Here is a 23,491-nt window from a genome sequence, read left to right on the forward strand (position 1 = left end):
ACGTCGCAAGCTGAAGAACGCATGTAAATTGACCATTTACGTGCATGAAAAGTGGTATTTGCAAATGAAATTCAAATCATCGACAAACAGTTACGGTTTGGTGGAGATCAAGCGCACCGATTCTTATCCGCTTTCGAAGCATCCGATGCGACCAAATATTGATTAAAATATTAGTTACAGAATCGATTTCTTCTTCGTGATGGGCATCCTTCTGAACAGCCGAAAAAAAGTAAATATTTTTGAAAAATAAAATAAATTTAAACATCTTACTCCAATTTGTTGTTCAAAATTATGAAATTAATTACATTTTTCGAATAAAAGTTGCTCTCGCTTTAACATACAAAGCATTGTGTTTGTTTTCTTTTATCATGAATTAATATTTAAACATCAATTTATTAATAAGTAAAAAACACTTCTTTGGAAGTTCTCACTGTGACGCAATACTGCACATCAAATCTGAAAATGATCTGATATAAATTTTCAGTGACGCTTGCAATCAAATACACAAATAATTTTTATATTGCGTTGCCTCTCTCATTCTTAGAAAATTAAAAATGAAAATTGAATTGTGATAATGCCCAAGAGGCAACGCAATATAAAAATAAAGAGTCTTTCAGGAGTAAGACGAACTTTTCCGCACGGTGGTAGATGCGTATTCTATTAAGCTATTTCAAAATAATATTTGTTCGATTTTTCAAGCCTTTCAAGCCTTTCAAGCCTTTCAAGCGTTCGGCATCGAAATATTCTTTAATTTAATAGCAGAAGTACTCGAGAAAAGATTTTTCACACTTTCATGATGAACCCATTTGTACGACATTTGAAACAATTCTATTTTCTATAAAACACTATAAAAAATATATCTGACGTTAATTTTGCCATAAACATTATTTTTGAAATACTTTTCATACAAAAGTAAAACAAAATGGATTTTTGTATGGGAATCATACCTGTATGGTATCGTAAGCACGTGAAACTTTGCACAGGTTATTTTTTTCACTTCTGAGGTGCCAATAGCAGCCCTGTAAAAGCCCCTAGGTTTGTTTCTCACAATGCAAATAACAAAAGTGTTGTTCACTATTCGAAGAAAATAACAGCACTGATATTTACTCTCAAAAAGCTCACTGTGATATGCTCCAATGACAATACATTCAATCCAATAGATACATTCTGACAAATTCATAAAATTGTGAGATTCTGAAATTTATGGATGAAAAAGTATTATTGAGGGACAAATAACGACATTCAAATTGGTTTCCAATTTATCAATGAAATGAGAAAGACACGTGAGTTTGTTTGGTAGCTTCTTTTTATTCTTTAAAGTAATAATTCGTCCTTTTCGTCACAATAAATGTCTTTGAATTGAATAATTCTATATTCGACACAAATACACTCAATTTCAATTAGAATACACTCAATTGTAACATTTTAAATCTTATTTTCTGTGCTTCATACAAATAATGACTTTTCAATTTGAATAAATGGCAAGAATTGCTTGTCTTTTTGTGATATATTCACGAGATTTACATTTAATTTGTTTATAGACATTTAATAATGAAGAAAAGCTGCAACAAAACTCACTTAGATTTGTTTTGATGACGTTTTTGATGCCGTTTCATATGATATTTTGTAACGAATCGTTTTGAGCAAAGAGAGCAACGGAATGGTTTATCTCCGGTGTGAAGACGCATATGTTTGACTAAGCTTTCTTTGTATAGTGTATGATATTTGCACAAGTAACATTTATATAGCCGTTGATTACAATTTTTCTCGTGCTTCTCCTTTGCCCATTTCACCGCGAATCCCTGTCGACAAATCGAGCAATGAAATGGGAATTGATTTGCATGAGTTCTCATGTGCGTTTTCAAAGTGATCTTTTGAGTAAATCTTTTCGCACAAATCTTGCATTGAAATGGTTTCTCGCCAGTATGTATGCGTGTGTGTATTATCAGTTGTGATTGAGATCTGGCAACATAGTTACAAAACTCACATTTTGTTTTGGATTTTCCATTTGATATCGATCTTTTCTCTTGTTCAGCACCGTTTGAATTGATTTTAATTCGTTGACTCCGTTGAGCACCCGCGATTTTTGACTGCTTAACACTTCGTGATTCTTCTGATCTCAAATCAATCGAAGGCGATTCTGTGTGGGAATAATAACATTCTGGATTAAATAGACTCTTTTGACACGAACTACGATCATAAATCTTACCTGAAAGAATGGTTTTCAATGTTGAACGTGGTGCAATCTTCCGCTTCTTCTTTAAATTGCCATTCGATGTTGATGGTTCTTCATTTTTTCTTTTTCGTCGTTGAATCGTTGTCAATTGCTTTACCTCCTTCTGGTAGGTTTGACTGTCCGCTTTTTCTGGAAATGCTCCATCATTTTCAGTTGTCAAATCAACAATCATCGTATCGTTTGGTAGATCGTCGTTAATCGCTTTCTCTTTTAGAGCATGTAGTGCATTCATATCGTCACATTCACTAATGATTGGATCCGGGTGAGCATTTGCCATCATTTCATTGGCCATTTCGTTGATCTCTATGTTATTTCGCAATTCGTATTTATTCACGGCCATTCCATTCGTATGCGTGGCTTGAGACTCGAAGGCTTTTGCGGACATTGTGCCGATTATTGCTCCAAGTGATGCTGCCGCATTGTTCGGATCGATGTTATTGCACACAAACGATGCAAATCGTTGAAGTGTTTCATCGCTTGGGATGATGTGTGCCTCAAACAATCCACGGAGAGGAGTCGTAGTTTGTTTCATAGCATTCACATCGCTGCATTGGTTGACTCCAATTACTTCCGGCTCTATCACTGGTGCAAGCAAATCATTGGTTGCCTGAATAGATGCAGAAGCAGAAGCACTCTGTGCTTGACAGGCAGTTGTTATTGATTTTTCTTTTTCAATCCCAGTCAAAATAGTCGCTTGAGACTGGTTGATTTGAGCGGTCATTATTGATTCGTTGCCAATCATTGCTTCGATCGATTCAGTGACATTTTCCGGATCGATGTTGTTGTCCAAAAACGATGTGAATGGTTGAAATGTATCACTGCTCGGCACGCTCACTTCAGACTCATTCTGTGAGTCAAGAGATGAAAACTGATGCAATGGTGTTGTCTTTTGCATCGATTGCTGTTCATTCATAGGAGCCATTGGTTCAGGATTTACTTTCGGCACCACCTGTGGTGCAATGAAATCAACAGTTGGCTGCATAAAAGTAGAAGTACTCGGTGCTTGGCTTCCCATCGTCGTATCGATTGGGTTGTCAATGCCAACTACATTCTCATTTCGATCAATTCCACTCGAAATAGCCACTTGGCACTCGTTGACTTGTGCCTCTACCGATCCAGTGGCATTTTCCGGATCGATGTTGTTGGCCAAAGGCGATGTGAATGATTGAAACGTTTCATTTCTCGGCTTAAAATAAAATGGCGTAGAAGACGGTAATAAATGTGGCCAATCGGCAACTGTATTCACCGTTTCATTTGTGGATGGTACAATTGTGTCAGTCGCTGGCTGATTGCAGTTATTCGGTATGTTGTTTACTGTCCCTCTGCTTTCATCGGTGGTCGTCTTCTTGTTGGTCAATTCCTGATTCCGAGAATGAATTCCAATGAGTTGCTCTTCGAGTTTAGCTTTCCTGAGACTTCGTTCATATGCTTGAGCGACACTGGAGGGAAGAAAAAAGTATGGACGCAGTTGATTCAGTCGAATGATTACAATTTGATGATGAAAATGCAATGGGAACAATATAACATTAGGAATAACATCTTCTTACCGATCATTCGTTTCTCGCAAAAAGTATTCCTTGAATTTATCGTCAAAGGGAAGTCCGTTGCATCGAAAATCATCTTTCACGAATTGTAGCGTTGCTTCCGTTTCATTCTGAGTGTTCGTCCAATAGTTTTCCAGAGTGCGTTGCCAATTTCCGATCATTGTTTCTGAAAATACACAAACATTCACGAAAATCCATTAGATTTCACTACAAAATTGCTAAAAACTGATTTAATAGTTAATTAGCAGCAAATTGATCCCAAAAATTCTAACAAATGAAATTAAATACATTCATAAGCGTTGTGCTTTTTTGGTGCAATGATAAACAGACTAAATGTGTGTAATGTCCATGTATGAGTCGGTATTTTCGATATGTGCAAACTGTGTTTTGACGTGTTGCTCTCACTACTACAAAGAAATGAAAACTTTTTTCACAGCACACCATTTGGGTATGCACACAGAGAATCGAAAGAAATGCTCAATTTTTCCACTTTTATAAACAGAATGGGCTTCTGTCTGAGACTAATCGAGAAAATCTCTTTATAATAGTACAATTTGTGCGATTGTCATGAAAATCAAGCCCAATCAATGTTCCCGTTAGAATTCCATTCCGTAGCTTACCAACAATTGCGTTCCGATTATTGCTCACACAGTTTCTTAGTCAATTCAATTTAAATTTTACAATTTTCAACGACTGTCCCTTCTATTTAGATATCCTCTTGAATTTTCTTTAAACAATTTATATTCCGGTCGGTTTTAAAAACAAAAAACAAAAAAAATGAAATACTTTTACGCAGCGTACACACAATAGCTAGTTGTCAATAGAAATGAACACACAGAAATGTCGTGTCATCCCTAAAATGTCAAACTGCACTTTGTACTCTACACACAAAATATCCCATCAAATGCGACTCTCCACATCTCCGACTGAGTACAGTTAAGTACGCTCAAGCGATACTTTCGAATGTGAACCGATCGTTTGAATTTTTCCAACGACTAAATGCAACCCTTTCCTGAGAAGTAAAGGATATTGCTCGGCATTAAGGATCAAGGGGCCCTTGTTACGATTCAAAGCAAAAAGGTGAACCACAATCACGTATATGAACAGGCGGTTCGAAAAGGAACAAACGAGATTGACTTTATTTGTGCATCACCGAATTTTCACAACAACCACAAACAAGGTTAATCGAAACTTTTTCTTGGTTTCTTTTTCAAAAGATGGAAACAAGTGATATTCAAACAGAAACAATGGATGAGAAGCATATGTTGCTTTTTCATATTTTCTACCAAAGAGAAACTCACGATTTTTTCAAACTTTAATCTGAATTCGATGACATAAGGTCAAAGCGAAATACCGTATTCTGTGAACAAGTGAATTTTTGGATTTGTTTGTTTCTCACTATTCGAAGAGAAATAAAATCATTGATATTTACTCAAGAGAACCATTATTTTATGCTGAGATGACAATTCATTCACTCCATTTCGATCCATTCTGATAAATTCCCAAAATCATGGATAAAATAGTAATATTGAAGGACAAATTTATCAATTAAATGAGAAAGACACATGAGTTCTTTTCGTAGCTTCTTTTTATTATTTGCAATAATTCGTCATTTTCCTCATAATAAATTTCTTTGAACTGAATAATTCTATTTCGACACAAATACACTCCATTTCAATTAGAATACAATAGATTGTAACATTTTCAATCTTATTTTCTGAGCTTCATAGAAATAATGACTTTTCAATTCGAATAAATGGCAAGAATTGTATGTCTTTTTGTGATATATCAACGAGACTTACATTTAATTTGTTTATAGACATTTTACAATGGATAAAAGCTGACCGGTCTATAACAAAAATTACTTGGATTCGTTGTTATGACGTTTTTGATGCGAATTTAAATTAGATTTTGCAACGAATCGTGCTGAGCAATGAGAACAACGGAATGGTTTGTATCCGGTATGAATGCCCATATGCGTAACCAAGTTTGATTTCAATGGTGTAGCATATTTGCACAAGTAACATTCAAATCGTCGTGGATTGCAGCTTTTCTCATGAGTCTTCGTTGCCCGTTTCACCGTGAATCCTCGTCGAAAAATCGAGGAGTGGAATGGGAATTGGTCGTGAGTTCTTATATGCTTGTTCAGATAACACATTCGAGTAAATCTTTTCGCACAAATGTTGCATTGAAATGGTTTCTCGCCAGTGTGTTTGCGTGTGTGTATTATCAGCTGTGATGGACGTTTGGTCACATAAGTACAAAATTCACATTTTTTATCGGATTTTCCATTTGATGTTGATCCATTCTGTTTTTCAGCACCATTTGAATTGGTTTTAATCCGTCGACTCGGTTGAGCACCCGCGCTTTCTAACAGCTTAACGCATCCTGATTTCCCTTCTCTAATATCAATCAATAGTGATCGAATGTCGGAATAACAATATTCTGGACCATTTACCACCATTTTATTGGCCATATCGTTGATCTCTAGGTTATTTCGCATGTCATCTCGACTAATGCCCATTCGATTTGTAAGAGTGACTTGAGACTCGCCGACCTGTGCGGGCATTGAGTCGTTGTCGAATATGGCTCCAAATGATGCTGTCATGTTGTTCGAATCGATGTTATTACACGGAAACGATGCAAATTGTTGAAGTGTTCCATCGCCCGGGATGATGTATGCCTCAGATAATCCATGGAATGGTGTCATTGTTGGCATCCATTGATGTTCATTCATAGCATTCATATCAATGGTTGGCTGTGTAGAAGTGGGTGCATGGCTACCCACTGCCATTCCTTTATTTGATGTTTCGATTGGGTTGTCAATACCGATTCCGATCTCATTCTGATCAATTCCACTCGAAATAGTCGCTTGACATCCGTTGACTTGGGCGGGCAAAATTGGTTCGTTGTCAATAACTACATTGACTGATCCAGTGACATTGTTCGGATCGATGTTGTTGCCCAAATTCAATGTGAATGGTTGAAATATTGCACTGCTTACCATACCATGATACGGCGTAGATGATGGCAATGTGTACCAATCAGCGACTGAATTTTCCATTTGATTTGTTATTGGAGTAATAGTGTCAGTCGCTGGCTGATGGTAGTTATTCGGTGCGTTGACTTCTTCCTCAACGCTTTCATCGGTGGTCGTATTCTGGTTGGTCGATTCCTGATTTTGAAAAAGAAATTCAATAAATTGCTCATCCAGTCTGACATCATTTAGAAATTTTTCGCACGTCTTAGCGATCCTATGGAGAAAATAACACGGACACAATTGTTTTAATCGATTGGTTATGAATTTGAACTGATAAAGGATATCATTTTCACACCGATAATTCGTTTCTTGCAAAAAGTATTCCTTGAAATTATCGTCAAATGGCATTCCGGTGTATCGTAATTCATGTCTCAGCAATTGCAACGTTGCCTCTGTTTCAATTCGAGTGGTTATCCAGTAGTTGGCTAGAATTCTTTGCCAAGTTTCGGTCATCGTTCCTTAAATGAATAATAACGAAATTCCATTATTGTTGTGTCGAATGAGAAATCAGGAGTTTGGCATTTGGAAAGTGAATTGGTCCCAACAAGGCTCTAATAAATCAAATCAAAGACACTTTTCGCAGTTTGTGTGAGTCGGTATTGTCGATGTGTGTAAACATCCGCATACAACTTTATCTTGACGTGTTTTATGCTCTCACACAAAGAAATAACAACTTTTTCCACAGCGCATATGACGTCACTATAGAATATGCACACGCACTAAACCTAAAAAATGTTCGATCTTTGCACTTTAATACACAAAATGGGCTTCTGTCTGAGACTAATAGAGAAAATCCGTCTATTTAATGGTCCAATTTGTGCAATTCTCATGCGAATATCGAGAGGAATCAGTGTTCCCGTTAGTGTTCCGTTGCTTACCCACAATTGCCTTCCGATTATTGCTTCACAAATTTTTCCAGTAAATCCAACGACTGTTCGTTATATTTAGATATCCTCTTGGATTTTCAGCAGACAATATTATATATTTTGGTCGATTTTAAAAACAAATAAAACAAAAAACTAAAATCTTTTACACAGCGTACATACAATAGCTAGTTGTCGATACCAATAAAAACACAGAAATGACGTGTCATTCATCAAATGTCAAACTGCACTTTGTACTCTACACACAAAATATCCCAACACTCTCCACATCTCCGACTGAGTACAGTTAAGTACGCTCAAGCGATACTTTCGAATGTGTCCCGATCGTTTGAATTTTTCCAACGAATAAATGAAAGCCGTTGCTTGGAAGTAGAGGATATTCAGAGAATAGGCTTGAAAAAGTGTTGCATATTAAGGATCAAAGGGCATTTTTTGTGATAAAAAGGTTGCTAGCCATAGAATACTGCTAGCTAGCTATTTATATCAGCTATTGCTATCGATATAAAAATAGCTGCTATTTAACGCATCTATTCGCTCTGACGCTGTGTAAACTGGACATAACAATGGTCTCATTGTTTGAAACATTTAACATTTTAAATCATTTCAAAACAATGACACCATTGTTATGTCGAGTATACGCAGTGTCAGAACGAAGAGCTGCGTTAAATAGCGCTATTACTTTTCCGCAGACATAGTGTAAGGTGAAAAGTATTGTAATCGGTCAAAATTTTGAGAACTTCAGAAACATGTTTTCTACCTATTATTGAGGTCAAAGAACACGAATTTGGCGTTTTTAAACATGGTTTTTGTTAATATGTACGTCGTACGTTGTACGTTGTCCGCCGTACGCAAAATTTGTTAGCTAGATTGCGCTAATCTTAGAAACTTAATTCAAAAAGAGTCTTACAGGAGTAAGACGAACTTTTCCGCACGGTGGTAGATGCGTATTCTATTAAGCTATTTCGAAATAATATTTGTTCGATTTTTCAAGCCTTTCAAGCCTTTCAAGCGTTCGGCATCGAAATATTCTTTTATTTAATAGCAGAAGTACTCGAGAAAAGATTTTTCACACTTCATGATGAACCCATTTGTACGACATTTGAAAGAATTCTATTTTCTATAAAACACTATAAAAAATATATCTGACGTTAATTTTGCCATAAACATTATTTTTGAAACACTTTTCATACAAAAGTAAAACAAAATAGATTTTTGCATGGGAATCATACATGTATGGTAGCGTAAGCACGTGAAACTTTGCACAGGTTATTTTTTTCACAAACATTTTTTTCCATCAATCAAAATCGCTCAAAATCTAATGATTTCTATTCCTCGGGACCCCCAATCATCCTGTACAGCCAGATTTTAAATAACTTTTCTGGGGGGTGAGATAATCGATGGACAAATTTTGCGTACGGCGGACAACGTACGACGTACGACGTACGACGTGGAACAGACCCACACCAACCATGCTCAAAACGGCCCGACCTCAGAAACGTCCAGAAAACATGTTTTTGAGGTTTCGTAAATTTTGTGAAATACCAAAATAATACAAGGACACTTGTTTTGAAAATAGAGAGAGAAAATGGATAATATTCCGCAACAGTTGAAAATTTTGATGAAGGTGTCAAGTTTTTTTCTGTTCAGAGATGCTAATGATTGATATTAACTCTTTCTTGAAGTCGATTTATAGGTTTCTTCTGAGAAGTTATTAAACTTTTCATCAAACTGAAAAATAAAATTATCCACTTTCATAACATCCAAGTAAATACTTCCATAGTATAAGACATTGGAAGAAAGAGTTCATTTCAATGATCAAATCATTTAATGCTTTTTCATTTTGAGTTTGATTCTCAGTTAATAACTAAATTGTTTTCCGCCTTTTACTTCATTTTCTTCTTCATCTTAAGAAATATATTTTCCTTAAGTCAAACATTTGTTGGTTTTTTCTCCAACAAATTATAGATAATTATGCATAGTATGTGCGAGCAAAATTTCTCAGAAATGATTTCGATTTTTTTCTTTAGAACGTAATTAATGGTTAATGAATTTTACGCAGGTAAAAAAAATCACAGCTCAAAGAAACAATTTCCAACATTTTTCTTAATAATAAGTAATAACTGGTCTTTTTCTAATTCTTAATTATAGATAATTAAGAATAGATAATTAGGCCAAATTAATAAGATGTATGCAATGTCCTCTAAAAACGTAATTTTGTATGATTTCTTAATGAGCGTTTGAAGTCAGGATTTTTTACTTAAATTACGGTGCATTCGAGAATTCATCACATTTCATTTTGTGCTATCGCCACTTACATTTGGAGAATTCACAAGCATCTTTTCTAAGACACAAATTTATTCAGATTTTTTTTCGGAAGATTTTCTTTGATAAAAATTGAGACTTAAGAAGTGAAGTTGAGCAATCAGAAAAAAAGTTAAAAAAAGAAAAAAAAAAGAAATAAGAGTAAAAAGTAGAATCGGAAGGTGTCAAAAAAGTCAATTTCGAGGAGAAAACCATTTTTTCTGGCTAAAAAGTCGATTTCGATTAAAGAAAAAAATTGAAATCTTTTTCAAGTATAAAAACGACCAAAATTTGTTTTAATATTTTAAAAATTAATATCGAAGAAAGAAGTTCGAACTACATTTAAAAGAACCAAAAACAATGGAAGCTCCACCAGCCCAAGATTCGTGCTGTCACATTATGAATGCACTTAATGACGATTGTGTGCAAGAGGTTTTATTGCGGTTGCCAACGTTGCGTGATTTCATTCGTGCATCAGAGACATGTGTGCGTTATGAAGAAAACGCCATAATGTGCTTTCGCCGAAAGTATAAAAAGATTTGCATCGATGACAATTTAAAACGTCCAAATGCGATTGGTGCGGAAAATATACCACTTTGTTTTCCGAATTTCGGTAATCAGATTCGTTCGATCAAATGGTTGAATTGCAAAGATTATCAAACTTACGGAAGAAATGCATTAAAAATGATTGCAAAATACTGTCGTCATACATTAACCGAGTTTGTAATTCACGGTGGAAGTTCACGGATCAAAAGAGCTCCAAATGGTAAATTCAATATCAATTCTACCAATGTGATTTGGTTCCAAAGTGAATTTAAGTCATTGGAACGATTGGAAATAAACTATGGCAGATTATTCAATTTCAATTTAAATTCGAAGCTAAAAGAATTGATTCTGAGACGAGTAACTGTGTTAAATTTCGGTTGGATGTTTCATCATGTGCCAGCATTGACGAATGTTGAATTTTTCGACATGAAACGCATGGATAACCAAGCTCTGCTAAATTTCTTGGAAATGAATCCACAAATTAATAAATTGAAAATAAATTGTTGCCAAGAAATCACAAGCCATGTCCTGCCGGAACTTGTGGCTCATGTGCCAGATTTAACCGAATTCACGTTCGCAACGAGTAAGGGTAAAGGCATTGAATTTGAAAACAACATTTTGTTTTTGGTAAAATTACGAAAATTGAAAGCGTTGAGTTTGATTGGTCGCCATTATTCAGCGAGAACATTAATCAATTTAATGGTTAAACAGAATGTACCACTTGAAAAGCTTGTACTTGAGGGTGCCGATGACGATTGCGTAGATGCCGTAGCCAAACTGAAGACGTTGAAACATTTGGCCTTGATTGTACCAACACTTTCCGAAGCTCACGCTATAGAAATGGCCAAAATGTCATCATTGGAATATTTATCAATTATCGTTGAAGATTTTACAGCACAAGGTATTATACGAATATTGACATGGGGAAAGAAATTAACAACACTACAGATTTATTCACTTGATTTGAACGTCGATGCAAATGATTATAAAGAAATGGCGGCACTGGCTGAAGGACGATGCATGATCACCATCTTTATTATTACCAATGATGTGAACGAAAATCATTTAAACGAAAATTGCAAATGGGTTAACATTCAACGAAAATCATCATATGTTCATCGTATTGTATAATAATTCATAGTATTTGGAAAATTGCACAGAAATTTCCGTCGCAAAATAAATTTTTAAATCGAATTTTTGTTTTTATCAATTAACTCGAATATGAACACTTTGTTATCTTTTTAATAATCCAAATAAATATTTTTGATAAAAATTCCATTTGTTTTACATTTAATTGAGCCCGAGGTACTAGAGATGTCAATATTTGTTTGTACGAACGAAAATGTTCACTCATAGTGAATTTTGAAGAGTTCTTTTTGATAAGTATAATATCACAAAATCCGAAAACTGATCATTACAATTCGTTCATCAATTTATTTGTTATTTATTACTTCGGTGCCAATCAATCAGCTTCCTTCAGAGGTACCGTTGTTTGAAATGCTCGTTCAACTCCAGCAGTTATCACTACCCCAGCCGATGTCATTTTCATCATCAAGGTCCAACAAATCGTCAAGTAGTTTGAATAACCCCGGTACACCTGATAAACGTGTTTGGCTTCCAATTTGCAAACTAAGTAAAGGTTCAGCTCTAACAACAGCGACGATACCAATTAATACCCAGATAGAAAACTTCATATTGATCTCTTCCAATTTAAATGCTTAACGATCCAAACTAAACTGATCGATTTCTTCAATAGTCCATTGAGATTTTATACAGAATTTGCACAAGATTTTCGTGTCATTTGTGTAAATACATCGATATTCGGATGTTTTGATGAAAAAATTCCGCACAAATTCAAACAGGAATATTAATTGGCCACAATTTTGCCAGACATTTGTGCAAATTATTTTTAAATTTGTTCTTTTTGGAACAATATTGACAGAACCACCAAATCCCGATTAAAATAAATGAGCGCCACATAAATAAATAAACAGTTGATGATTTTTTTGTAAGGATTGTTTGGGAAGCAAATAGAGAAATAATTAATTAAGAACAAATTGAATAAATAAAAGGCCACCTGGCAAAAAATAAGTCAAGCTGAATTTGAACAATTGAACTTGAGAAGAACCTGCTTAGCAAGCGTATTACCTAAGTGGCGCCAAGAGCCGCACCTGAGTTCGTATTAGTGCAGCATTCATACCCAAAAAAACACATAAACGTTAAGCGATAATAATCAAACACAGAGATGGTAGCGCACAGTTCGTGAGTACCGATTTCATGCTCTGACCTAAAAGTGCTTTCTTTTCCATCCCACTAATCGATATAAACAAGAAGACATCATGTTCAAGAGTATCTCCACAAATAAACCGCAATGAACGTGAATCGAGTGTGATCATTGTAATTAGATTTGGTGTTATCAGCGTTCCTTCAAATATATCAAGCGTTTCCATTGACAACGCACTTCAACATACTTTCGAGCACTAATTAAATAATCTAGCGTATGTGAGCCATAAAAGGCGATAGCATATTAAAAAAAGTCATTGGACTGATTAAATTTGAAAACAAAAAAAAAAAAAACTGAATTCAAAACATTTAGTTGCAAAATGAATTTCGAAGAGCAAAGTTTTGTTGTCGTCGGCGGTGGACGAGAGAAGAGTATGGGCTTAGCGTTTGTTAAAGATCTTTTAGCAATTGGTGTTCAGGTTTTATCTCCAAAACCATAATTCGAGGCCGTATTCTTCACAATATTCATTTTGATTGCATAGAAAATTGCCATATTTGATGTAATCGACCCGAGTGCTGCCATCGATGCGATTGAAACATCATTTCCAAAAGCAACCGCTTTATTCCATCGAGTCGATGTTCGTAATAGATCAGAAATCGAAACGGCATTCAAACAAGTAGTCAATGTATTTGGATACGTTGATGTTTTGGTGAATTTTGTTGACATTATCAATGAGCCAAAGATCGAAGATGTGCTCCATATAAATCTCGTAAGGAATGTTTCTTGCCGGTGATTCTTCTTTGTTATTTTCTCTTCGTTTTCTTCCATAGTTCGGCACTATTTACACAACCATGACCGCAATTGGTTGATTGCAATTCTCTCTCAATAGCTGGTAAATCAGTGTCGAATGATACACTACAAAATTCTTTACTGTTACTGTAACAATAAATGAGCTAGACAATTCATACTGACTGCACTATCGTTCGTTCATTCTTTTTACACGTATCGTTCCAATACCGACATCATTTCCACTGATTATATTTCGATTATGTTGTTTACTTCTTCGAAAAAACACTGTGATTTTGATAAGGCGGTAAAAATGGTTGGTTCCTTAAGCAGCGCGTTTAATGAGATTTAAATGTTTTTGAATCAGCCTCGACTCGAAGTGTGATAAGATTTCTTGTGTCACAAACAACAAACTGAACTTAGTCAAATAAACGCAATACGCACGGCGTCGAAAAAAGAATAAAAGGAAATAGTCATGTGGCTTGATATTTTGCCATTGTTGTCGTTGTTGAGTAAACACTTTTCAAACGATGGTAACGTGGCTACATCGAATGGGGATGTTAATAAAATCGAAGCAAATGTGAGTTTCAATTTTTTCGTCCAAAAAATTATCAAAATTAATTTATTTCTCTCCAAATACAAATTAGAATTTAAAATTGATCAAAGTGCAAAATGTGAGTGAACTTCTGAAAACACCCGCGTGTAATTTTCGAGAAACTAAAACTGAACTAGCCGCATTCCCATTGGCATGTCAAACACTCTTGATGACTTTGGACTTGGAAGGTTTGCTCGAGTTAGCTGAACAGATGAACAACACACTTTCTCTTCTGGCGTCGGATGTTTTTAATCAAAAATACGCAAACTACACCGTAAAAATCGACCATAATGGTGATAGAAAAACCGATCTCATTCTTATGAACAACGAAACGATTTTAATGCTCGGATTGAACACTACGAGGAAAATACTAAAACACTTTGGTCGTGCCATTCAAAAGCTAACGATTCAAACTCAGCGCTTTTCGGTTCCTGAACAGGAGATCATATTGGGGTTTGTTGATGAATACTGTAAACTGTCGTTGAATAAATTGAGCTTGGAGATAACGAATGGTGATACATTGAAAAAATTGACCAGTCCCTTTGAAAAGGTTGAAGATTTTACATGCAATGTCATTGATGTCACAGAGGTTGCGATTCGCAATCATAATTCATTGAACAGTATCTTTCCAAACATAAGAAATTTAACGTTAATTATACAGTCCGATAGAAACACTGATTTTGTGGGCGTTTTGCCGAATTTGGAAAATTTAAACTTGATCGGCGATGTGATAGAACTGGATAACAACCGAAAAAATACAAAATATTTGTATACCGAAAGATTATTTCAAAAAAATCACAACATTACAAGTTTAAAGTTGGTTTTTTATCCACCGGACTATTTGAACGTTGTGCGAATTTATTTATGGAATATTGAAAGTTTGGCGATTTGGCATTTTGATTTGAGTACGCACATTTACTTTACATCTGTGAAAAAGCTTGAATTCTTATCACCGCCTATTGGTTCGCCGAAAAAAATGTCCTTTTCAAATTTACAGGAAGTGAGATTGAAGTATAATGCCAAACACGAACGAGAATGGATCGATTTCTTTACAAACAATCGGCATTTAAAGCGTGTTTACATCGAAGATGATGCAGAAAATGAGAAATATTTTTCATTGGAAAGTCTTGGGTCACAGCTGATGGAGGTTGAAGAATTGTCCATTTTGAGTAACAACAACATTCCATTTAGCGAAATCGTGAAGTTTGTTGAAATTAATTGGTTTTACAAACTGCAGAGATTCACGTACGGATCGAAGAATTTCAATGAAAATGATGGAGAATATTTAAAAAAAGAATTGGAAAATAAATGGAACATTACCGAATTTAATGATCATTTTGATGGATTTTTATTTGAAAGAATAAAAATTGAAGAATTAAGTTGAACACGACTAATGAAAATAAAGTGGCGTTTTGATAAATTTTGAATTTTGCATTTTGAATAAAATTTATTATACGGTTGCTTTAAAATAGACGTCAATTTTCAAACAAAAAACGATGGAAACTAATTCATACACCCGTCATATTGGGTACAAAAAACATAGCCTCTCGTTGATTTTGTATGACAGTTCAGACTGATAGAAATAATCGTTTAAACAACAACATATCTGTTCATTTTAAGTGATTTTTTTCGTTTCTCTCTTCCTCTCCAATATGAAATCAACGAGAGAGCGATGTTACGTTACCATAAACAAAACATCTTAATCTTCCTGAATTCTTACTCAATAGCTGGTCAATCAGTGTCGAATGATACAATACAAAAATTGCTACTGTTACTGACATCATTTCCACTGATTATTTTTCGATTATGTTGTTTATTTCTTCGCACAAAAAAACTGTGATTTTGTTAAGGCGAGTATAAATCAGTAAAAATTGTTAGTTCTATAAGCAGCGCGTTAAAATTGAATTAAATTTAAACGTATTCGATGAGTCTGTGCTTAAAAGTCTCGACTCGAAGTGTGATAAGATTTCGTTTTATTTGTGTCACAAACAACAAACTGAACTTAGTCAAATAAACGCAATACGCACGGCGTCGAAAAAAGAATAAAAGGAAATAGTCATGTGGCTTGATATTTTGCCATTGTTGTCGTTGTTGAGTAAACACTTTTCAAACGATGGTAACGTAACTACATCGAATGTGGGTGTTAATATAACCGAACCAGACGTGAGTTGCTATTTTTCGTCCAAAAAATTATCAAAATTAATTTATTTCTCTCCAAATACAAATTAGAATTTAAAATTGATCGAAGCGCAAAATGTGAGTGAACTTCTGAAATCACCTTTGTGTAATTTTCGAGATAATAAAACTGAACTAGCCGAATTCACATTGGAATGTCAAACACTTTTGATGAGTTTGGACTTAGAAGGTTTGCTCGAGTTAGCTAAAAAGAAAAACAGACTTTCTCTTATAGCGTCCGATGTATTCAAGCAAAAATATGCAAACTACACCGTAAAAATCGACCATAATGGTGATACAAAAACCGATCTCATTCTTATGAACAACGAAACGATTTTAATGCTTGGATTGAACACTACGAGGAAAATACTTAAACACTTTGGTCGTGCCATTCAAAAGCTAACGATTCAAACTCAACACTTTTGGATAAATAAAGAGGACGACATATTGGAACTTGTTGATAAATATTGTAAACTGTCGTTGAATAAATTGAGCTTGGAGATAACGAATGGTGATACGTTGAAAAAATTGTCCGGTCCCTTTGAAAAGGTTGAAGATTTTACATGCAATGTTATTGATGTCACAGAGGTTGCGATTCGCAATCATAATTCATTGAACAGTATCTTTCCAAACATAAGAAATTTAACGTTAATTATAGAGTCCGACACAAACACCAATTTCGTAGATCATTTGCCGCATTTGGAAAATTTAAACTTGATTGGTGATGTGGTAGAACTCGATGACAACCAAAAAAATACAAAATATGTGTATACCGAACGTTTAATTCGAAAAAATCACAACATTACAAGTTTAAAGTTGGTTTATTATCCACCTGACTATTTGAACGTTGTGGAAAAGTATCTAAAGAAGATTGAAAGTTTGGCGATTTGGCATTTTAACCTGAGTGCGCCCATTATCTTTAAATTTAGAGATGTGAAAAAATTTGAATTCTTATCACCGCCTATTGGTTCGCCGACAAAAATTTCCTTTTCAAATTTACAGGAAGTGAGATTGAAGTATAATGCCAAACACGAACGAGAATGGATCGATTTCTTTACAAACAATCCGCATTTAAAGCGTGTTTACATCGAAGATGATGCAGAAAATGAGAAATATTTTTCATTGAAAAGTCTTGGGTCACAGCTGATGGAGGTTGAAGAATTTTCCATTTTGAGTAACAACAACATTTCATTTAGCGAAATCGTGAAGTTTGTTGAAATTAATTGGTTTTACAAACTGCAGAGATTCACGTACGGATCGAAGAATTTCAATGAAGATGATGGAGAATATTTAAAAAAAGAATTGGAAAATAAATGGAACATTACCGAATTTAATGATCATTTTGATGGATTTTTATTTGAAAGAATAAGAATTGAAGAATAAAGTTGAACACGACTAATGAAAATAAAGTGGCGTTTTGATTAATTTTGAATTTTGCGTTTTGAATAAAATTTATTATACGGTTGCTTTAAAATAGACGTCAATTTTCAAACAAATATAGAGTCTTACGGGAGTAAGACGAACTTTTCCGCACGGTGGTAGATGCGTATTTTATTAAGCTAGTTCAAAATAATATTTATTCGATTTTTCAAGCCTTTCAAACGGCGTAAAGGTCGAGACCAAAAAATATGTTCAAACCTTGGCATCGAAATATTCTTTAATTTAATAGCAAAAGTACTCGAGGAAAGATTTTTCACACTTTCATGATGAACTCATTTGTATGAAATTTGAAAGTATTCTATTTTCCAACAAAACACCATGAAAAATATGTCTGACGTTAATTTTGCCATAAAAATTATTTTTGAAAAACTTTTCATAACTAAAGTCACAAAAAATTTGGATTTTTGTATGGGAGCCAGTCTGTATGCTATCTCAATGGCGTGAAACTTTGTACAGATTATTTTTTTCACAAAAAAATAACATTCGGAGGGTTTGGAGAAATTTCAACCAAAATTAAGAGTACCTCCCATACAAAATATTCGTTTTTGAGCATAATTTTGATTGAAATCTCTTCAAACTTTCAGAATGTTATATTTTTGTGTAAAAAATAGTCTGTGCAAAGTTTCACGTCATTAAGGTAGCATACAGGCATGGCTTCCATACAAAAATTCAATTTTTTTGTGATTTTTTCAAGGAAACTGTATCAAAAGTTGATTGTATCTCAAAACTAACCTCGGATTCGGTTTTCTCGTGCCAAAAAACCCCCCAATACATATTTTTGAGTGTTTGAGTCTACATAAAGTATGTTTCTTGGACGAAAATTGGACTCTTTTTCATAGGTATCACTACAGGCATCACATTTTTTTCCATCAACCAAAATCGCTCAAAATCTAATGATTTCTATTCCTCGCGACCCCCAATCATCCTGTAAAGTCAGATTTTGAATTAAGATTCTAAGATGAGCGCAATCTTGCTAACAAATTTTGAGTACGACGTACAACGTACAACGTACAACGTACAACGTACGACGTACAGATTAACAAAAACCATGTTTAAAAACGCCAAATTCGGGTTGTCTGACCTCAGAAACGTCCAGAAAACATGTTTCTGAAGTTTTCAAAATTTTGACCGATTACAATACTTTTCACCTTACACTATGTCTGCGGAAAGGTAAAATCCACATTTTTTTGCGGTTTTTTCAAAGAAACTTTATCAAAAACAGTGATGGTTTTTTCCTATCTGAATAGTGCTATTTTTGATACTTTTTCGTACTTTTCGGTAGTTCTGAACAGGATGATTTGGTACTTTTCGCAGATGATTTGGTACTTTTCGGTAGTTCTGAACAGGAGCTACAGAATAGTGTCAGAGACTTACAAACGGCTTGTATAGACTTTGGAATGACCATTAGCAGTTCAAAAACCCAGGTTATGCATGTGGGCAAAACTCGTAAAACTATCCAGTGTGAACTGAATGGAAACTTGCTTGAACAAGTGTCACAATTCAAGTACTTGGGTTGCATCTTCTCTGAAGATGGCAAGTTTGACAAAGAGTTTGAACAACGTAGAATGAATGGAAATAAGGTAGTAGCACAGCTTAGATCACACGTTTTCAGTAAGCGTGAGTTGAGTAAGGAGACGAAATTGTTGATTCATCAGTCAATCTTCAGACCAACTATCCTTTACGGAAGCGAGAGCTGGGTCGATTCTCAAAATTTAATCCATGGTTTGGAAGTGGCTGATATGAAAGTTTTGCGAATGATTTCAGGAGTATCGCGCAGAGACCAATGGGAAAATCGTATAAGAAATGAGAGAATTCGAGATGATTTGAATGTTGTGTCGGTGGATGAAGTTGCAAGAATGTCGAGACTGAGATGGTTTGGACATGTCCAACGTATGGGTGAGTTGCGTTTACCAAAGAAGATTTTGTATGCCGAAGCAGATGGACCGAGAAACAGGGGAAGACCCCGTAGACGTTATTTGGATTCGGTTAAATGTGATTTGAATGTTAGAGGGTATGATTGGTGTAGAGAAACTCAAGACCTGGCTCTCGATAGGGAAGTTTGGAGAGGAATTGTTAGAGGAATTCGAGTCTAGTCGTTTCGTAAAAGACCACACACCGAAAGGTACAATCGGTCTATAAATGATTGTTGTTGTTGTTGTTGTTGTAATAGTGCTATAGCTATTCACAGCGTCTGTACAGCATTGCTGTCCAGATGCTGAATCGTAGCGGTTGCCTCACGCGCAACACACTTCGTTTGTACCACACAGAGCATATACGTTCGCGCTCGTTCTCTGTTCGAGATGCGTTTGTATACTGACTATGGTATTAGTGTATCATACTCTGTGAGCTCACTGGTTACTTAGACTATATGACAATATGTTGTGTGGTACAAAACGCGTGCGGCAACCGCTTCGATTCAGCATCTGGGCAGCAATGCTGTTCAGACCCTGCGAATAGCTAGAGCTATTCAGATAGGAAAAAACCATCACTGATCAAAAATTGATTTTATCTCAAAACTAACCTCGGATTCGGTTATCTCGTGCCAAAAAACCCCCAATACATATTTTTGAGTGTTATAATAATAATAATAATAAATAAGTGTGGTTAATAGAAACACTTTCTTTGTTTCGTGTTTCAAAAGATGGAAACAAGTGATTTTCAAACAGAAACAATGGATGATAAGCATATGCTTCTTTTTCATATTTCCTACCAAAGAGAAACTCGCGAATTTTTTTTAAACTTCAATCTGAATTCGATGACAAGCTCAAAGCCAAGTACCGTATTCTGTGTACCACTTAATTGTTGGATTTTTTTGTTTCTCACAATGCAAATAGCAACATTTTTCATATTCGCTATTCAAAGAGAAATAACGACATTGATATTTACTCAAGAAAATCATTATGTTATGCTGCAATGACAATACATTCAATCCATTTCGATCCATTCTGATAAATTCAGAAAATCATGGATAAAACAAATTTATCTATGAAATGAGAAAGACAAATGAGTTTGTTTCGTAGCTTCTTTTTATTATTTGCAATAATTCGTCCTTTTCTTCACAATACATTTCTTTGAACTGAATAATTTTATATCCGACACAAATACACTCCAATTCAATTAGAATAGAATCAATTGTAATATTTTCGATCTTATTTTCTTCTTAAGCTTCATAAAATAACGAGAGTCAAGCGCAATAAGGGCACACTATATAAACGCCATCTATTAATAACCGACTAACTACAATGTAAATCAAACGTATCTGTTTCCCCTTTTTATTTACTCCCTTCCCCTCTCGCTATACTTTTACATTGTAGTTAGTCTGTTTTACAAAGATGTCGTTTCTGTGTAAGATGTGTGACGTCACAATGTATTTATATGGATAGCGCTCGACTCTCGTAAAATAATGACTTTTTAATTGGACTAAAAGGCAAGAATTGCTTGTCTTTTTGTGATATATTCACGAGATTTACATTTAATTTGTTTATAGACACTTAATAATGGATAAAAGCTATTCGGTCTGTAACAAAAATTACTTGGATTTGTTGTGATGAAGTTTTTGATGCGAATTTAAATTGGATTTTACATTGAATCGTTCTGAGCAATGAGAGCAACGGAATGGTTTGTATCCGGTATGAATGCGCATATGTCTAACCAAGTTTGATTTCAATGGTGTAGCATATTTGCACAAGTAACATTCAAATCGCCGTGGATTACAATTTTTCTCGTGTATCTCCTTTTCCCATTTCACCGTGAATCCTTGTCGACAAATCGAGCAATGGAATGGGAATTGATTTGCATGAGTTCTCATGTGCGATTTCAGATGTTGCTTTTGAATAAATCTTTTCGCACAAATGTTGCATTGAAAGTGAAATTCACCGGTATGAATGCACATATGCGTGACTAAGCTTGATTTCCTTAATGTATAATATTTGCATAAGTAACATTCATATCGTCGTGGATTGCAGTTTTTCACGTGAGTCTCCTTTGCCTGTTTCACTGTGAATCCTTGTCGACAAATCGAGCAATGAAATGGAAATTGTTTTGCGTGAATTCTTATGTGCATATTCAGACTGCTCTTTTGAATAAATCCTTTCGTACAAATATTGCATTCAAATGGTTTCTCGCCAGTATGTATACGTGTGTGTATTATCAGTTGTGATTGAAATCTGGCAACATAGTTACAAAACTCACATTTTGTTTTGGATTTTCCATTTGATGTCGATCCTTTCTGTTGTTCAGCACTATTTGAATTGGTTTTAATTCGTTGACTCCGTTGAGCACCCACGCTTTTTGACTGCTTAGCACTTCGTGATTCTTCTGATCTCAGATCAATCGATGGCGATTCTGTGTGGAAATAACAACATTCTGGATTGAATAGACTCTTTGGACACGCACTACGATCATAAATCTTACCTGAAAGAATGGTTTTCAATGTTGAACGTGGTGCAATCTTCCGTTTCTTCTCTGAATTGATTCGATTGTTGTCCAAATTCGATGTGAATGGTTGAAATGCTACATTGCTTACCATACCATGATACGGCGTAGATGATGGCAATGTGTACCAATTGGCGACTGAATTTACCATTTGATTTATTATTGGAGCATTAGTATCAGTCGCTGGATGATGGTAGTTATTCGGTACGTTGATTACTGTCCCACTACTTGCATCAGTGGCCATCTTCTTGTTGATCGATTCCTGATTTGTAGAAAGAAATTCAATGAATTGTTCTTCCAGTCTGACATCATTTAGAAATTTATCGCATGTTTCAGCGATCCTATGGTGAAAAATAAACGGAAACGATTGTTTTAATCGATTGGTTATGAATTTTGAATGATAAATAAAGAATATTATTTTCCCACCCATAATTCGTTACTCTCAAAAAGTATTCCTTGAAATTATCGTCAAATGGCATTCCGATGCATCGTAATTCATCTCTCAGCAATCGCAACGTTGCCTCTGTTATAATTCGGCTGTTTGTCCAGTAGTTGGCTAGAGTTCGTTGCCAATTTTCGGTCATCGTGCCTTAAATGAACATTAACCCAATACTGTTATTGTTGTGTCGAATGAGAAATCAGGAGTTTAGCATTTGGAAAGTGAATTGGTCCCAACAAAGTTCTAATAAATCAAATCACAGACGTTATTCGCAGTTCACAGTTTTGCAAATAAACTAAATGTGTGTTTATTTGAGTCGGTATTTTCGATGTGACCCAAATACAACTCTATCTTGACGAATTGTATGCTCTCACTAGGAAGAAATGGCAACACAGCGTATATGACGTCACCATTTGACTTTGGAATTTTGCACACACGAAACCTAAAAAATGCTCGGTATTTGCACTTTAATACACATAACGGACTTCTGTCTGAGAATAATCGAGAAAATCTCTCCATTTAGTGGTCCGATTTGTGCGATTGTCATGAAAAAATCAAGCCAAATAAATGTTCCCGTTAGAATTCCATTCCGTAGCTTACCAACAATTGCGTTCCGATTATTGCTCACACAGCTATTGCTTATTCAATTCAATTTAAATTTTACAACTTTCAACGATTGTCCCTTCTATTTAGATATCCTCTTGGATTTTCTTAAAACAATTTATATTCCGGTCGGTTTTAAAAACAAAAAACAAAAAAAATGAAATACTTTTACGCAGCGTACACGCAATAGCTACTTGTCGATACAAATAAAAACACAGAAATGACGTGTCATCCCACAAATGTC

General features: G+C 35.0%; 6 protein-coding genes across 7 annotated transcripts; 3 read left to right on the forward strand and 3 right to left on the reverse strand.

The window, feature by feature from the left end:
* Positions 1 to 1,309: 1,309 nt before the first annotated feature.
* LOC116350319 lies at positions 1,310 to 22,067 on the reverse strand. 2 transcript variants are annotated; one of them, XM_031782075.1, is made up of 4 exons: positions 21,963 to 22,067; positions 3,784 to 3,946; positions 2,210 to 3,675; positions 1,310 to 2,140 (listed from the first exon to the last, which is right to left on the reverse strand). In XM_031782075.1, the coding sequence occupies exons 2-4, from the start codon at positions 3,939 to 3,941 to the stop codon at positions 1,575 to 1,577; spliced, it is 2,190 nt and encodes a 729-aa protein (XP_031637935.1). In that variant the 5' UTR covers positions 3,942 to 3,946; positions 21,963 to 22,067; the 3' UTR covers positions 1,310 to 1,574. The 2 variants fall into 2 exon arrangements, with proteins under 2 accessions (XP_031637935.1, XP_031637934.1); XM_031782074.1 differs by lacking the exon at positions 21,963 to 22,067 and adding an exon at positions 4,401 to 4,603.
* LOC116350320 (zinc finger protein 222-like) lies at positions 5,395 to 7,881 on the reverse strand. Its single transcript, XM_031782076.1, has 3 exons — positions 7,699 to 7,881; positions 7,116 to 7,278; positions 5,395 to 7,034 (listed from the first exon to the last, which is right to left on the reverse strand). Exons 2-3 carry the CDS (start codon positions 7,271 to 7,273, stop codon positions 5,642 to 5,644), a joined length of 1,551 nt encoding a protein of 516 aa, XP_031637936.1. The 5' UTR covers positions 7,274 to 7,278; positions 7,699 to 7,881; the 3' UTR covers positions 5,395 to 5,641.
* Positions 13,155 to 13,644, forward strand: LOC116350296 (alcohol dehydrogenase 1-like). The gene is made up of 3 exons (XM_031782051.1): positions 13,155 to 13,253; positions 13,317 to 13,544; positions 13,606 to 13,644. Exons 1-3 carry the CDS (start codon positions 13,155 to 13,157, stop codon positions 13,642 to 13,644), a joined length of 366 nt encoding a protein of 121 aa, XP_031637911.1.
* On the forward strand, positions 13,199 to 15,583 carry LOC116350321. Its single transcript, XM_031782077.1, has 3 exons — positions 13,199 to 13,544; positions 13,606 to 14,141; positions 14,209 to 15,583. The coding sequence occupies exons 2-3, from the start codon at positions 14,037 to 14,039 to the stop codon at positions 15,538 to 15,540; spliced, it is 1,437 nt and encodes a 478-aa protein (XP_031637937.1). The 5' UTR covers positions 13,199 to 13,544; positions 13,606 to 14,036; the 3' UTR covers positions 15,541 to 15,583.
* On the forward strand, positions 16,033 to 17,753 carry LOC116350322. Its single transcript, XM_031782078.1, has 2 exons — positions 16,033 to 16,319; positions 16,386 to 17,753. Exons 1-2 carry the CDS (start codon positions 16,215 to 16,217, stop codon positions 17,712 to 17,714), a joined length of 1,434 nt encoding a protein of 477 aa, XP_031637938.1. The 5' UTR covers positions 16,033 to 16,214; the 3' UTR covers positions 17,715 to 17,753.
* LOC116350324 (zinc finger protein OZF-like) lies at positions 20,780 to 23,434 on the reverse strand. Its single transcript, XM_031782079.1, has 4 exons — positions 23,245 to 23,434; positions 22,632 to 22,794; positions 22,185 to 22,546; positions 20,780 to 22,115 (listed from the first exon to the last, which is right to left on the reverse strand). Exons 2-4 carry the CDS (start codon positions 22,787 to 22,789, stop codon positions 21,301 to 21,303), a joined length of 1,335 nt encoding a protein of 444 aa, XP_031637939.1. The 5' UTR covers positions 22,790 to 22,794; positions 23,245 to 23,434; the 3' UTR covers positions 20,780 to 21,300.
* Positions 23,435 to 23,491: the final 57 nt, after the last annotated feature.

The sequence above is a fragment of the Contarinia nasturtii genome, unplaced genomic scaffold (genome assembly GCF_009176525.2).
Source record: "Contarinia nasturtii isolate CC-2019 unplaced genomic scaffold, AAFC_CNas_1.1 Cnas_scaffold_4084, whole genome shotgun sequence".
Lineage (NCBI taxonomy): Eukaryota > Metazoa > Arthropoda > Insecta > Diptera > Cecidomyiidae > Contarinia > Contarinia nasturtii.